Source organism: Bison bison, unplaced genomic scaffold, assembly GCF_000754665.1.
Source record: "Bison bison bison isolate TAMUID 2011002044 unplaced genomic scaffold, Bison_UMD1.0 scf7180017864220, whole genome shotgun sequence".
Taxonomy (NCBI): Eukaryota; Metazoa; Chordata; class Mammalia; order Artiodactyla; family Bovidae; genus Bison; species Bison bison.
In genome coordinates this window covers 1115880-1130663 of record NW_011494792.1, presented here as the reverse complement: position 1 = coordinate 1130663, position 14784 = coordinate 1115880, and the positions used below count along the sequence as shown (strand labels likewise).

General features: G+C 40.0%; 1 protein-coding gene across 1 annotated transcript; it reads right to left on the bottom strand.

Annotated features, from left to right (window-relative positions):
• Positions 1 to 1603: 1603 nt before the first annotated feature.
• On the bottom strand, positions 1604 to 14488 carry LOC104992625 (chorionic somatomammotropin hormone 2-like). Its single transcript, XM_010845574.1, has 5 exons — positions 14272 to 14488; positions 6677 to 6858; positions 4673 to 4780; positions 2522 to 2701; positions 1604 to 1893 (listed from the first exon to the last, which is right to left on the bottom strand). Exons 1-5 carry the CDS (start codon positions 14444 to 14446, stop codon positions 1702 to 1704), a joined length of 837 nt encoding a protein of 278 aa, XP_010843876.1. The 5' UTR covers positions 14447 to 14488; the 3' UTR covers positions 1604 to 1701.
• Between the last annotated feature and the right edge of the window lie 296 nt (positions 14489 to 14784).

Here is a 14784-nt window from a genome sequence, read left to right as displayed (position 1 = left end):
AAGAAAGTTAAGCAAGTAACAAAATAGAATTAGGTATTTAGGGCAGTAAATGACTTAGAAAGTGCTTACAAGGTTTTTCATGGAAGACAGAATGATATCTCACTTTTCAGATAAATGAGTTTTTGAATCCAGTTTTCTGATCTATTCAGTGTCTACATGACCAGTTGGACAATTGTCCAGAGACCTCAGGCGGTGGGCAGATGCACACCAGTATTTCTGCCATTCAATTGATCAGAGTGTTTATTATACATGGAGTTCCTGTGATTCAGTAGTAGGCAGCTGACTGTGGGCTGCTAATTTTCTCCAGATGGTGTTTGCAGAGTGAGGGAAACAGAGAGGCTGTGGAGAATACTGCAGGTGGGGAGCTGTGGTTCCAGAACATTTCCCCTGATTAAAAAGGAAACTATGAATTTGGGGATCCCCAACTTGTGAATATCCTGGAAAATCACCAGGATACCCCTCAAGAGAAACGCTTGTTAGTCAGGGGGAATCTCAGATCAGTCCATCTGGACCAAGGAAAGGCTACAAGGGCACCATGCAAGTCAGTGATGTCAGAACTTTCCCATCTCATTACCATCTTCCCAGTTCCAACATGGCCCAAGGAATGAAGATCCAGAGAGGGAGAGAGAAGGAACGTTGCAGAAATGGACACATCTGCACTTTCTGGTAGGTCCCCTGGGCCTCAGCAGGGGAGAGGGAGACACTGAATAGGCTGAATATGAGATGGAGCTGACACTTGACTGACCTGGACTTGTGAAACCCAGAGTGATAGAGTGTATGGAATGGCTGCAAGGTGATGCAGGAAATGAGGATTAGTGGAGTGTGGGTGATGACAGCCACTGCAGGAGGATGGAGCAGTTCACCTTTATGTCTGCTATGGTCTCAAGTTTGTGTCCCCCAGAAATTTCATATGATGAAATCCTGATTCTCATGGTTATGTTACCCCTAGGTGGGGCCTTTGTGAGGTGATGGAGTTGTAAGGATGGACCCTCTTCAATGAGATGAGTGCTTTTATATATAAGAGACACTCAGACCCCCCGAACCCTCCCCCGTGTGAGGATACAGTAAGTAGTGTGTGACCAGAAAGGACCCTGCATGATCCCGCTGTGGAAATCCATTTCCATTGTTTTTAAGCCTGTGATATTTTGTTATAACATCCCAGAAGCACTAAGACAGCATCCTAACAATCTTTAGACAGTTCAGTAAACCTCATGCTATTTACACAAAAGTGCAAAGCACTTATCTTGTCTGGTGTAACACTGTGATAGTTGGCTGAAAGTCGTGGCTGGCTTTCATAAAGAATCCTGAGAATTCAGCCTTCTTGGTTGCATGACCAGAACCATGAACAATTGTCTAATTCTTTGATTCTAATAACTTGACCCAGAATAATTGGCCTTGATTCTTACGGAATCTCTTAATGGTCTTCTTTCTAATGCCAGCTTCTGCTATTTGTGACTAATTTAAATAGGAGCTTCATTCTCTCAATTGTAGGGGTGGATTTTCTTTTGATTTACTCTTAAATGAAGATAAGAAATGTTAACAAATTGCCCTCTTAGATTTGACATCTCTAAAGTGTCTGTGTTTATTTTTTTAAGAGGAGACACATTACAGAGAATGCATTAAAAAGCTCTAAATTTCAAGTAGCTCGCTATGGGATAGATGATTATGACCATCTCAGAGCTGGATAAGATGGATGTGAATTTAGCATGTTTTGCGGGTTCGGCACTCCAGGATGTTGATGTACATGTCAACTTTACGTGAATCCCTGCGCAGGCAGTAGAACAGGTTATAATATTCAGAAATACGCCTATCTTCATTGCTGAACTTCATGGATGAGAATCTTGACCAGGGAATGCGAGCCTCGTGTATCGTCTTCAAGACTGGAAAAATAATCTGAATACCGAAATGATAATGACTTCTTATGTGTTTTATTAGTATGTGCTTATCTTTTTTTCTTCTAATTATCAAATAAAGATTTGGGGAAAACATATGAATATAAAGCTCTCCAGATATGGATTTTGGAGCCAGCCTCTGAGAAAACTATTAGAAATCTAAAAACTAGAAATGGAACTCAAGTTTAGTTTTAACTTTCTCTTTTCTTCCTTCCCACTCTCATCCTTTGATTTGAGGAGAACAAAGAAAGAAGACAAGTGGAACTTCAATAGCAGATGTCGGGGTTACTTTAGAAAAATGCTGATCTTGGAAATTCTGTTCTCTAGTACTGTTACTCTTGAAAACATTACAACCACCAGTGCCCAAGAAGAGGCAAGCTTTTGGTGGAATTGTGTGCAATGCAGGGAAGGCTGCACATGTCAAAAATTGCGGTGAAATTCTGACTCCTTTACAGTAGAATCTATCACTCTGAATGTCTAGGCTCCTGGTTTATGTAGTAGCCGTCTAGCATATAGAAGTCATGAACCTTTTTCTTACAAAATGAGATATTTCCAAACTCCTTACGCATTACAGTGGTCACCTCTTTCATTCATGAACAAAGCAAGAAAGCCCTCTGCAGGATGCTCACCTTCCCGAAATGAGTCTCTATTAATGATTCAAGTTTCTCTGACATGTTCTCAATCTCTTCGGCACTTGATACGACAGCCTCTGACAGATTTTTCATACTCTGAATCTCCGGAACTAGATAATACAGAGGATTATTCCAGCAGTACAGTAACACGAGTGTCCACTTAATAAGGTCTTCATTCTAAGCAACCAGAAGAAACGGTCTCATTAAAAAAATCATAATTCAGTGGTTTTGGTAACATGATCTTTGCTCAGAGCAGCTGACCTAAAAAACTTTTGGTTATTCCTATGTGCATGCAGAGATTTTTGAAGGTAGTAAAAGTTGCAAAAGGATAAAATGTAAGCTATTACTTCACACTTTGCTGAATTTTTAAACATCTAGGTTATTTTAGGAACTAATTCTTCTGATGCATTCTAATGTATAACATGAAGAATTTTCTTTTTACTTCTGAAATTCTACCACGACTCAGTGAGTTCTTTTGTGTTTGTATATTTCCATGAGAGAATCTAAGTATTTACGCAAGTCAGTATGTGCTGCAGTGCCTGACCCAGGAAAGAGGGATTCCACCTGTGCCCACATCATTGTCACCCAGTGATTCATTCGTATTAATGAATCGATGAGTCCTTCCTATTGATTGTAGATCGGTAATTGCTTTATGATATTACAACAAAGAGACAAGGAAGAAGACATGACGTTCCTAAACAGGCTTCTCTCCTCAGCTGATCCCACATCAGCCCCCTGCTGATATCAGAACAGTTGTTTTGTTGACATGTGTCCGGGCAGAAAATGGCACAGCGTTGTCTTTAGTAACAGCATCAGTGGGATTCACAGTGGAGGGTCCCCCCTAGTTCACTACTACTAGCAGAATTGAGCCTGAAAATCCCGGGGGCTGAAGATCTCTAGTTAATATGTTTGATTTCTTTACAGCCATGAACTGTTTTAGTGGTAAATAACAGAGAACTGAATAGGATTAAATATAGTAATGCACATAAAGTGAAAGTGAAGTCGCTCAGTCGTGCACTACTCTTTGTAACCCCATGGACAGCAGCCTGCACCAAGCTCCTCTGTCCATGGGATTTTCTAGGCAAGTGTACTGGAGTGGGTTGCTGTTTCTTTCTCCAGGAAGTCTTTCTTACCCAGGGATTGAACCCAGGTCTCCCACATTGTAGACAGACACTTTACCATCTGAGCCACCAGGGAAGTCTTGTCACATAAAGTGCTGAGTGAAATGTAACGCCATGTAGTAACTCTAAATAAACTTTAAATTTAAGCTTATTGAAAATCCCTCCTCTTCTTCCTCTTTGTCCTTTTTCCTTTACTTGTTCACCCTCATTATTAATGAGCTTAACAGGGGAATAGAATGCTAGTATCATTAAGAAGGTTGTAGAGAGAGAAGATAGAATTTTAAGGGGGGATGCATGTGAAACTATTTAAATAATGTTAGGAGGAAGGATAATGCAGGAAATCAGAAAGAAGAGATTATAACAGTGAAAATTTGGAGTTGCCATAAATGATTGAGGCTTGATATGTAAAATGTGTTGTCCTTTGAACAGAGGCAATTGTTGCCGCCATGAGAAGCAAAGCAATGTTTTATAGGCCATTGTGGGGGAGACTTACAAATTAAGAATAAAAGGTGACAGAGGAGTCGTTGAGAATGATGAATGAAGGAGGTGTCAGAGAAGTAGAAGCAGAATCAGGAGAGCCTTGAAAGGCAGATGCGAGGGCTCAGATGGTGCAGTATAGGATTTACAAGAGGGAGTCACTAGTAACAGGGAGTACTCAAAACTGGGGTGTTTTTCTTACATATTCATGAATTTTGCAATCTTATGTTTTACACATGGAAGTTCCCATGCATTTCCTGTTTTCATACAAAATAATAGCTGCGATCCTGTGTCTAATGCTTTGGTTGAACTAAAGTTATCTTCATGGACAATTTATAGATCTGTTATTTATGTTGCTACTACAGATCTTTAGTCATCCCTTGATTTCCCTCATGCTTCATCAGCTGCAAAATATAGTTTCTTTTCAATGGCTTACGGTTCCTCCACCTTTTTCTGCATATACAGTTACCATAACCTCTAATAATCTGAAGTCTGGTAACCTACAGACTGTGTCATTTGATCTGGTGAAAAACCCAGGTGAAAGACTCACGTTCGTCTGCTGGGCTTTATCTCCTTCTTCGGGAGTATGGAAGGAATTGGTGTGGCAGCTCTTGGTGGCATTGATATGGTATAGTTTGCCCTGGGCATATTTTTCATCCTGAAAGTAATCAGGCAATTAGTTAGGGTTGTTGGGCATTCAGTAGATGAAGCCATTACCAGAACACTAACATGTTTGTTAGACGTGTATTTTTTTTAATGGGGGGGGGGCATCACAAAATTTGAAAGTCATTCTTTTCCTACTTTTCTATATATTGTCTCTATAAAAATGATTTTAAATATAACTTTTCTAAATTTAACCTTTTCCCTTCTCTGTTTTATTATTATCTTTTTTTTTTTTTTTTTACTATTTGAACCAAATATAGCACATATGTACCAATATTTGGTGCTTCCCAGGGGACGGTAGTGGTAAAGAATATTCCTGCCAATGCAAGAGATATAACAAGACTGAGGTTTGAATCATAGGTGAGGAGCATCCCTTGCAAGAGGGCAGAGCAGCCTACTCCAGTATTCTTGCCTGGCCAATCCTATGGACACAGGAGCCTGTTCGGCTACAGTCAGAAGGGTTGTCAAAAATTGGACACAACTGAAGTGACTTAGAATGCATGCATGCACCTCTATTTAACCATTTAATATTTGTTTACTTGGAAGAGTTGGAAAAAAATAGACAGTCAAAATGGAGGATAAAAGAAAAGCTAATGAGTAAAAAAGAACTACGTGAATTTAATAGAAAACTTTAGCTCCGCCTATTATTACCTGTCTGCTCTACTGTGTGCTCCTTGATTGACCTAAAAGAATTAACATACAACTTTCAAATACCTTCCTCAGAAAGAGAATAATTGTTTCCAATTGTAAACACCCCTTCTATTGTAGCTCAAAACCAATTCACTGCAAATCTTAGAACAATAATTTGTACCTTTAAAAAAACTACAAAGTATTCATTTCTGTGACCAGGAATCTGCTTTGTTTAACATGTTCCACCCACCCAGTTCACTGCAGAACAGTTCTCATTTATTGGCTATTTACTCTGAGCCTGGAGAAGAAAGCCCAGAGAGACACTGAAGGACCAGAAAATCAACACGCTTCCTTTTCCCCAGTCCCACCTGAAAGTGCTTTGTGTCAGGTAGTATTGTGGGCTGAATCTGTGTTCTTCGAATTCATGCATTAGACCCTTAACTGCCAAAGTGCTGTGTTTTGAAAAGGGTTCTGACTTTGGGGATCCCATGGTCTATAGCCTACCAGATTCCTCTGTCCATGGGATTTCTCAGGCAAGAATACTGGAGTGCTTGCCATTCCAGTCTCCAGGGAATCTTCCAGACCCAGGGATAGAACCCAAGTCTCTCACACTGCAGACAGATTCTTTACCATCTGAGCCACCAGCGAAGCCCATTAAGGTCAAATGAGCTCTTAAGGTGGAACACTGATCCAATACGTTTAGCGTTTCCATGAAGCGAAACACCAGAGAATTCACTCTGTGTCTCTGTGTCTTTTCCTCTCTCTCTCTTCCCCCTGCCCCATGCTTTGGGAGGAGTCACAGAGAAGCCAGCCTGGGAAAAAAGAGTTCTTACCAGAACCTCACCTTGCTGGCACCCTGATCTGGGACACTATCCCCCAGAACTGTGAGGAAAGAAATTTCTGTTGTTTATTCCACTGAGTCTATTGTATTATTTTATGGCATTCCTAGCTGATAAATACCAAATCATTTATTTTGGAAATTTAAAAAAGAAAATGAATGAAAGGAAATTGAAAAAGTTATTGCACTTCTTAGGAATCTTCGAGATTTCACAAAACTGATCCTTTCTTCGATTTCAACTTCTTATGAACTGACGGCTTCTTTGACCTAGAGAGGGTGTTATTGCAGCCTTCTTGTTTAAAGGATAGTATAGCCCTGTCACTTAGGCGAAGTTTCCTTCTGGGAACCTGGCAGGCTACAGTCCACAGGGTCGCAAGAGTCGGACATGATTTACCAACTAAACCACCACACCAGAGTACTTACAAACTCATTGAACATTATTGTGGAAAGGTTATGGATGTCGTGGGAGAGGCTGAGGGCATAGACAAACACGTCTGTAAGGGATTTCTGTAAGGAGACAAACACGTCAGGACTGCAGGATGGGCATGATTTGCCTTGGCACAGGACCAGATTAGACACGACCAGCAGCAGCAGCAGGCAGGACCCTGTTTAAATAAAAACATGAGCCATTCTGAGATGATCAAGTCACCTGAGGTCATCAAACCCATCCTGTGGAGGGAAGCCTTTTCTTTCCCTGTGGCTCTGACCAGGAGTTCTTGCCTTAGAAGCTGGGGTGGGGAAGAAGGAGCACCTTCTGTGTAAATTTAGATGGATGATGATATTTGCACAGATAGACAGTTGGAGAAGTAGGTTATTCCATGTATTTTTGAATTGCTCCCAGAAGTATTTCTGTGCTCTGCAAACATTTGGAACTTAATTCTGAGCCAGAGTGTTTAGGCTATTCTTTTAAGACAGTTTAATGTTGGGACTCTGCAGATTCTGAGCAGCGAGGCCTTCTAGGAGTTTGCGATTTTTTACTCTACATCGACTAATGCTTGAATTTTAGACACTGAAATGACAAGAAATGTCCAGTTAATCTGTGTAGTTTACCATCACAATGGGGTAAGAGTAAACACGTGATCACCACTATTGAGTACAGAGAGAATACTAAGAGAAAAAGATACTGTACCTTGGATCTGCTCACTCACCTTCGTAACCCCATGCATGTCTCCGATACTTTCACAAAAGCTTTAAAACATCTCAAAATTTGTGTTTCACAGGAACCCTGTGAGAAAACCTTAATCTTCACTATGATCATCAAGTTCTGTTAATAAAGATGTGATGACTTGGAGAGGGCAAGTAACTTTCCCCGGGTCCCATTATTAGCAGATGCAGGTGACTGGGCACCAGTACACTCATCTGTTCACTTCCTGATGTCACATCACACATGCCTGTGGCCCTCGGTCTGCATGTGTGTAACCAGGACCACATCAGGAGCTGTGATGACTCTGCCTAAAGAGAAAAATATTTTGTCTTTGACTGCAAAACAGCAGTGACCCTAGAACATTGGTTTTATCCATTTGTTCTGCTCTGTCTATAAAACACTCACTGTTACAGTCTTTGACAATTATCAGTGTGGGGGCCTGGTTCTCTTGGCTAGCCCTTCTTCTTGTCACCTTGGCAGCTCTTCTACTCTTATCCATCTTTATTCTTCTCATTACGTTTGTTTCTTGGAGAAAATACCAAATAAATCTCCAAATGGTAACACAAGAATATTACCTGGTCAGCACCCAAGACAACGTCATCAGCCCTGCAAACAAGGCCTGCCTCTTCCTGACTTTGACTTTTTAAGGACAAAATTTACCTGTCTGGTCGGGAATTCATCCTGACAACCCCTGGGGCTTTGTTTTTGAATCATCTCCAAAATATCTCCTCTTTGACAGTAGAACTAGACCTTCATGCTTCCAGGATGTATTGTAATATTTCAGAAATTATTCCTGGCCCTACCTTTGGCCAACTAAGCATAAATCATAGACTCTTGCAAGCATGATTTTAATATTACTTTTCCTGTCTGACCTTTTTAAGTAAGCAGAATTTAAGACTAAAGTGAGCAAGAATTGAGTTTGGACAAGAGAACTGAAAAAATAGAGATTTTATCCTCCTGAATGAGATCTGAACATAATTCTTTTTCCAATTTACCAGAAGAGTGATAATTTAATGAAGGATAAGATATCAGCATTTAGTAGGTTTTCTCTGCTCTTAGTTAGTTTAAATGGGCATGGTATCTAAGAATAAAATGAATATTTAAAATTAGGTGATGAAAATAAAAGAAAGTGAAAGGGAAGTCACTCAGACCTGTCCGACTCTTACTGACCCCATGGACTACAGCCCACCAGGCCCTCCTTCCATGGGATTTTCCAGGCAAGAGTACTGGAGTGGGGTGCCATTGCCTTCTTTGGAAAATAAAAGAAGTGGTCCTCAAAAACAAGACATATAAGTTGGAGTAATTTGGGACCATCTCTCTCATCAAGTAAAGATCTTATTGTGACAGGCCAGGAGTATAATAGCTTATATAACATATATTTGTGTGCATATATTTCTGTGCGTGTATACACGTGCTATGCATAAATATATGCTTAATTCCTTCATGAAACTTTGGACCTTATAAAATTCAATTTTATAAGAGGCGGTAAATATAGCAGCATACCCTAATTCCTAATGTAATTGATCATCTATTGGTAGATGACTAAATATATGATTTTTTTTTTGTTAAATTGTTTTTTTTAATATTTTATCTCAAATACTTATTTTTTAATTTTTTTAATTTAAATTTATTGATTTTAATTGCAGGTTAATTACTGTACAATATTCTACTGGTTCTGCCACACATCAACATGAATCCACCACGGGCCTACACGTGTTCCCGATCCCTAACCCCCCTCCCACCTACCTCCCTGTACCATCCCTCAGGGTCATCCCAGTGCACCAGACCCAAGGATCGTGTATCGAACCTGGACTGGTGATTCATTTCCTATATGATATTCTACATGTTTCCATGACATTCCCCCAATTGTTATACATGTGTTTGCTTTCATAGCACATATATTAAAAATTTGGAATAATACTGAGAAGATTAGCATGACCTCTGCCCAAGGATGACACACAAATTTGTGAAGCCTTCCATATTTTTCTGTAACAGCTTCGAGGGGTGGGATGGGAAGGATGGTGGCAAGGAGGTTCAAGAGCATGGGGACAAAGGTATCCCTATGGCTGATTCATGCTGATGTTTGGCCAAAACCAGTACAGTATTGTAAAGCAAGTCCCCTTCAATTAAACATCAAGAAATTCAATTCTAAAAACTGTTATAGGGGATCATATAACAGGTTCAGATATCCATTGTATGACTAAAGAGGATCTGACTCTAAACTGATGATGTCAGTTATCATTGGTTAGTGATTCATTAACTTTATAGTTGAATGAGAAAAGTAAACTCACAAACACTGTTGTCTTGATTCAGTGTCATAGCAAGCTATAATCCTAGTCTGCGTTCGCTTTTAGGTGGTGAGGTACCCAAACTTTGAAACTGAGGCTGTTCCCAGAAGCGCACAGTCGTGAGTCCTGCCCAGGGTTGTTGTTCCTGATGCTGGAGGCTTCTGTTTGCTGGTCACTAAGACCAAAATTTTCTCTGCTGAGCATTCTCTGGGTCTATCATGTGCACAAGTCTTTATATTTTGGTTTTCCAACTTGATTTTCTTATTCTTTTGATCAGACTACCAAGTCCCTTGATGATTTATTTTTCAGACCCTTTTGTGCTTTGATCTTTCTGATGCTCATTAGTGTATTTGCTTCCATGTCTACCTTTCTGACTAGTTTTCAGCATCTACATAAACACTACCCTATTCTCTTACTGTCTGGATTTTGGCGTTTAGTAACAGCATGTTTTATGAACTTCATTTTCCTTCTGGTGCAGTTTCTGGTACACAGTTTAAGCTGGTTGGCTCACATCTGGCTTGTTCGTGTTGTCTCCAAACAATTAGAGAACTCTGCTTTCTTTCTAGGCAATACTGCACTTCGTTTTGATACCGTTGCTAATTTTCTGTGATTTCCCTTCCTGCCTCATAAGCTTTGTCTTTCTCAATCTACTGTACCGTGAGCATTATGGGCTGTATATTGTTATTACTATTTTAAATCAATATCCACTAGTATAGCAGAGAATTAAAGGCAATAAAATGGGAATAGTATTAGTAATAATACATTCCCCAAAAATGTAATCCAGTAATGCTCCCAGTTTTAAATGACTTTCTATGCATGTATTACTGAGGTCCCCTACTCATTTTTCCATACTAGGTGCTTCAATTTTGAAATAGAATGTAGGAAACAGTAGAGTGGAAAATTCTGAAAATCACCTTGGATTTTAGATGCGTCAAGATTAAGTGTAATTATTAGTTTGTTATAGTTAATAAGGCTATTCTGAGCACATATAGCTCAGTGTCGGGTGATTGCTATTGGGTAAAGGATGTATTCTGTGAACTGCATCACCAAACAGGTGATTGGAGATAAAGAAAGCAATGCCAGGAAGACACAGGCTTTTTTTTCTGGAAGGAAGAACTGTCATCTACAGTCTACTCATCAGATTTTTCAAAACACTTACTCTTCCTTTGCTCATTTAATAATTTGGGTTGTTTGATTTGTTTTCATACTGAGTTGCATAAGTCTCTTATATATACTTGGATACAAAGCCCTTTCCAAATATGTGACTTGCAAATATTTTTTTTTCATTCCATAGGTTGTCATTTCATTTTACTGATGGCTTCTTTTACTATGCAGAAGGTTTTGAGTTTGATGTGGTCTCACTGGTTTATTTTTGCAGTTCTTGCCTTTGCTTTTGATGACTGAGTTGTTTGAGCTGCTTGTATTTTGGAAAGCAACCCTTTATCGGTTGTTTTATTTGCTATTATCTTCTTCCATTCTTACCAAAAGACTCAGACTGGCTGAATGGATACAAAAACAAGACCCATATATATGCTGTCTACCAGAGACCTACTTCAATCCTACAGACACATACAGACTGAAAGTAAGTGGATGGAAAAAGATATTCCATGCAAATGGAAATCAAAAGAAAGCCAGATTGGCAATTCTCGTATCAGAAAAAAACAAACCTTAAAATCAAAACTATTATAAGAGATTAAGAAGGACACTACCAAATGATCAAGGGATCAGTCCAAGAAAAAGACATAACAATTTTAACTATTTATGTACCCTGCATAAGGGCACCTCAATACATAAGGTAAACACTAACTGACACAAAAGGGGAAATTGACCGTAACACAATAATAGTAGGCATGTTAACCCCACACCTATACCAGTGGACAGATCATCAGAACAGAAAATATAAGGAAACATAAACCTAGAAGGAAATATTAGAGCAAACAGAACTAACTGATATCTTCAACACACTCCATCCAAACGCAGAAGAATACACTTTCTTCTCAAGTGCACATGGAACATTCTCCTCATCTTGGGCCCCAAATCAAACCTCAATAAATTTAAGGAAATTGAAATTATATCAAGAATTTTCTCTGACCACAACACTATGATACTGCTACTGCTACTGTTGCTAAGTCACTTCAGTCGTGTCCGACTCTGTGTGAGCCCATAGACGGCAGCCCACCAGGCTCCCCCGTCCCTGGGATTCTCCAGGCAAGAACACTGGAATGGGTTGCCATTTCCTTCTCCAATGCATGAAAGTGAAAAGTGAAAGTGAAGTCGCTCAGTCCTGTCCAACTCTTAGCAACCCCATGGACTGTAGCTCAGGAGGTCCTACATCCATGGGATTTTCAAGGCAAGAACACTATGATACGAGATATCAATTATAGGGAAAAAAACTTTAAAGAACACAACCACATGGTGATTAAACAACACATTTCTAAATAGTGAATTTCTTCAGTTTACTGAAGACATAAGGGAAATCAACACATTCCTAGAAACAAAGAACAATGAAAACATGATGATCAAAAACCTAGAGGATGCAACACAAGCAGTTCTAAGAAGGAAGTTCATGGTAATACAAATCCTACCTCAAGAAACACATTCTATAGACAACCTAACTTAACGTATCTTTAACTCTTTTTAAATTTCTCTTATCAATGTCTTAAAGGTTTTGCATAAAATCTTTCAGCACCTTGCTTGTTTATTTCTAAGTGTTTTATCTTTTTTGATGCAATAGCAAATGGGATTGTTTTCTTTATTCCACTTTCTGATAGCTTGTTGTTGATATATAGGTAGGCAACTGAGTTTCGTATATTGGAATATAGTAAACATAATGTATGCTCCATCTTTAAAGAATAGACATTTTCTCACAAATAAGACATATAGATGATCAAGAGGTATATGACAAGATGCTCAGTATCACTAGTAATCAAAAGAAATGCAGACCAAAAGCACAAGGGATATATCCTCATACCTGTTTGAAAGGTTAGTACCAAAAGTGTAAGAAATGACAAATGTTATTGAGTATGAGGAGAAAAGGAGTGCTTATGCACTGTTGGTAGGGATGTATACTGGTAAACTCCCATGAACACATACTGTGGAGGTTATTCAAGAAATTTAAAAGAGAATGTTTACGTGATGCATTATCCCACTTCTTCTTTTTTTTTTTTTTAAACTTTACATAATTGTATTAGTTTTGCCAAATATCAAAATGAATCCGCCACAGGTATACATGTGTTCCCCATCCTGAACCCTGGACATATAGTCAAAGCAAATGAAATCATTGTCTCAACGAGAGATCTGTATTCCCGTGTTCATTGCAGCATTATTCACAGTAGCCTTGTTATAGAAACAACAATCTTTCAACAGGTGAATGGATTAAAACTATCTGATGTGACATATATACTACTACTGCTAAGTCACTTCAGTTGTGTCCAACCCTGTGCGACCCATAGATGGCAGCCCACCAGGCTCCCCTGTCCCTGGGATTCTCCAGGCAAGAACACTGGAGTGGGTTGCCATTGCCGTTCCCAATGCATGAAAGTGAAAAGTGAAAGTGAAGTCTCTGAGTCGTGTCTGACTCTTAGCAACCCCATGGACTGCAGCCTACCAGGCTCCTGCGTCCATGGGATATTCCAGGCAAAAGTACTGGAGTGAAGTGCCATTGCCTTCTGCGTGTGACCTATATAGGTAAGTACTATTTAGCCATTAGAATTGGAAAGAAATCCTTCCATTTGTGGCAACATGGATGAAACTGGAGGGCATTACACTAAGTAAACTAAGTCAGAGAAAGACAAATACCATAGAATCTCAACTATAAGGAGTTTCAAAAAAAAAAAAAGATTTCAGAGTAGAAAATTGATTGCCAAAGACTGGAGAATAGGAAAATTGGGAGAGTTTTTTAAAGGTTGCATATTTTCATGTATAAAAATTAATTAGGTGAGGATCTAAGTTTGAGCTTCATGATCTAAGCATGAGATTGAACAAGCTCTGGGAGTCGGGATGTACAGGGAAGCCTGGTGTGCTACAGCCCCTGGGGTCACACAGAGTGGGACACAACTGAATGACTGACTGAACTGAAGAGAGTGGGACTTACCTGTGTTCTCCTCAAAAAGCAAAAGTTAAATGTGTGTGTGGTAATGATAATGTTACTTAATAGAAAGGGAAACTCATTTCTAATCCATGCACAAATGGGGGTGGACAAGATGGCGGAGGGGTAGGTGGAAGTGGGGTACACCTCTCTCCACTGATGCATCAAGAACGTCTAAAGACGCAGCAGTTCTCACAGAAGACCAGGTGAATCCTGGCAGGACTCCCTGACTACTGAGAAGGAATATCCGGTCCATGCAGAACTTGGTAGGACAAAGGAGAGAAGGGACAAGGAGGAAGGGGAAAGAAGGAGGAGAGCAAGTGGGACCAGCCTGAACCTGGGGGAGAGGGAGCTGAAGCACAGGGGATAGATCCCCGTGTCCATGGCCGTCCACTGGGACGAGGGAGGCATTTAAAGCAGTTGGGGAGTGAACTCACTAATGTGACAGTCTGAACGGAGTGAGAACCACATAGACAAGCCATGCTGCAGCCTCTCATACCTCGGATAGGGTTGTAAGTCCACTGGTGTCCACGGAAGCTGGGAGCTGGAGCCATGGGGACTGTGGAATGATCCCAGGGTGAGGACTCCTGTTGACCGTGTGGAGTCAGCCTGATGGGATGGGATGGAGGACATGTGCTGCATTGAATGCTTCTTAAGGAAAGCCATGAGGCCATAAAAATAGGGTTCAACTGCCTGTGGAGTAGAGGTATCTCTTTCTCCATGCTGGTACCTGTAGGTTGAGCAATAGAGAAAGACTTCAGTGAGGTTGGTCCTTGAGTGCCTGATGCACTAATCAGTGGAGAAGTTTGAACGTCTATATACCCGACCCTATACTATTCTCTGTCTAAATTTTGGGTTTTAGCATCGTAATGTTTTTATGAACTTAAATTTCTTCTGGTAGAGTTTCTGGTTTACAAATTAAGCTAATTCCTGACAGCTGGCACGATCTTGGTGTTTCAAGAAACTTTGAAAACCTTCCTTCCTTTCAAGGCAGTACTGCCCTTTACTACCA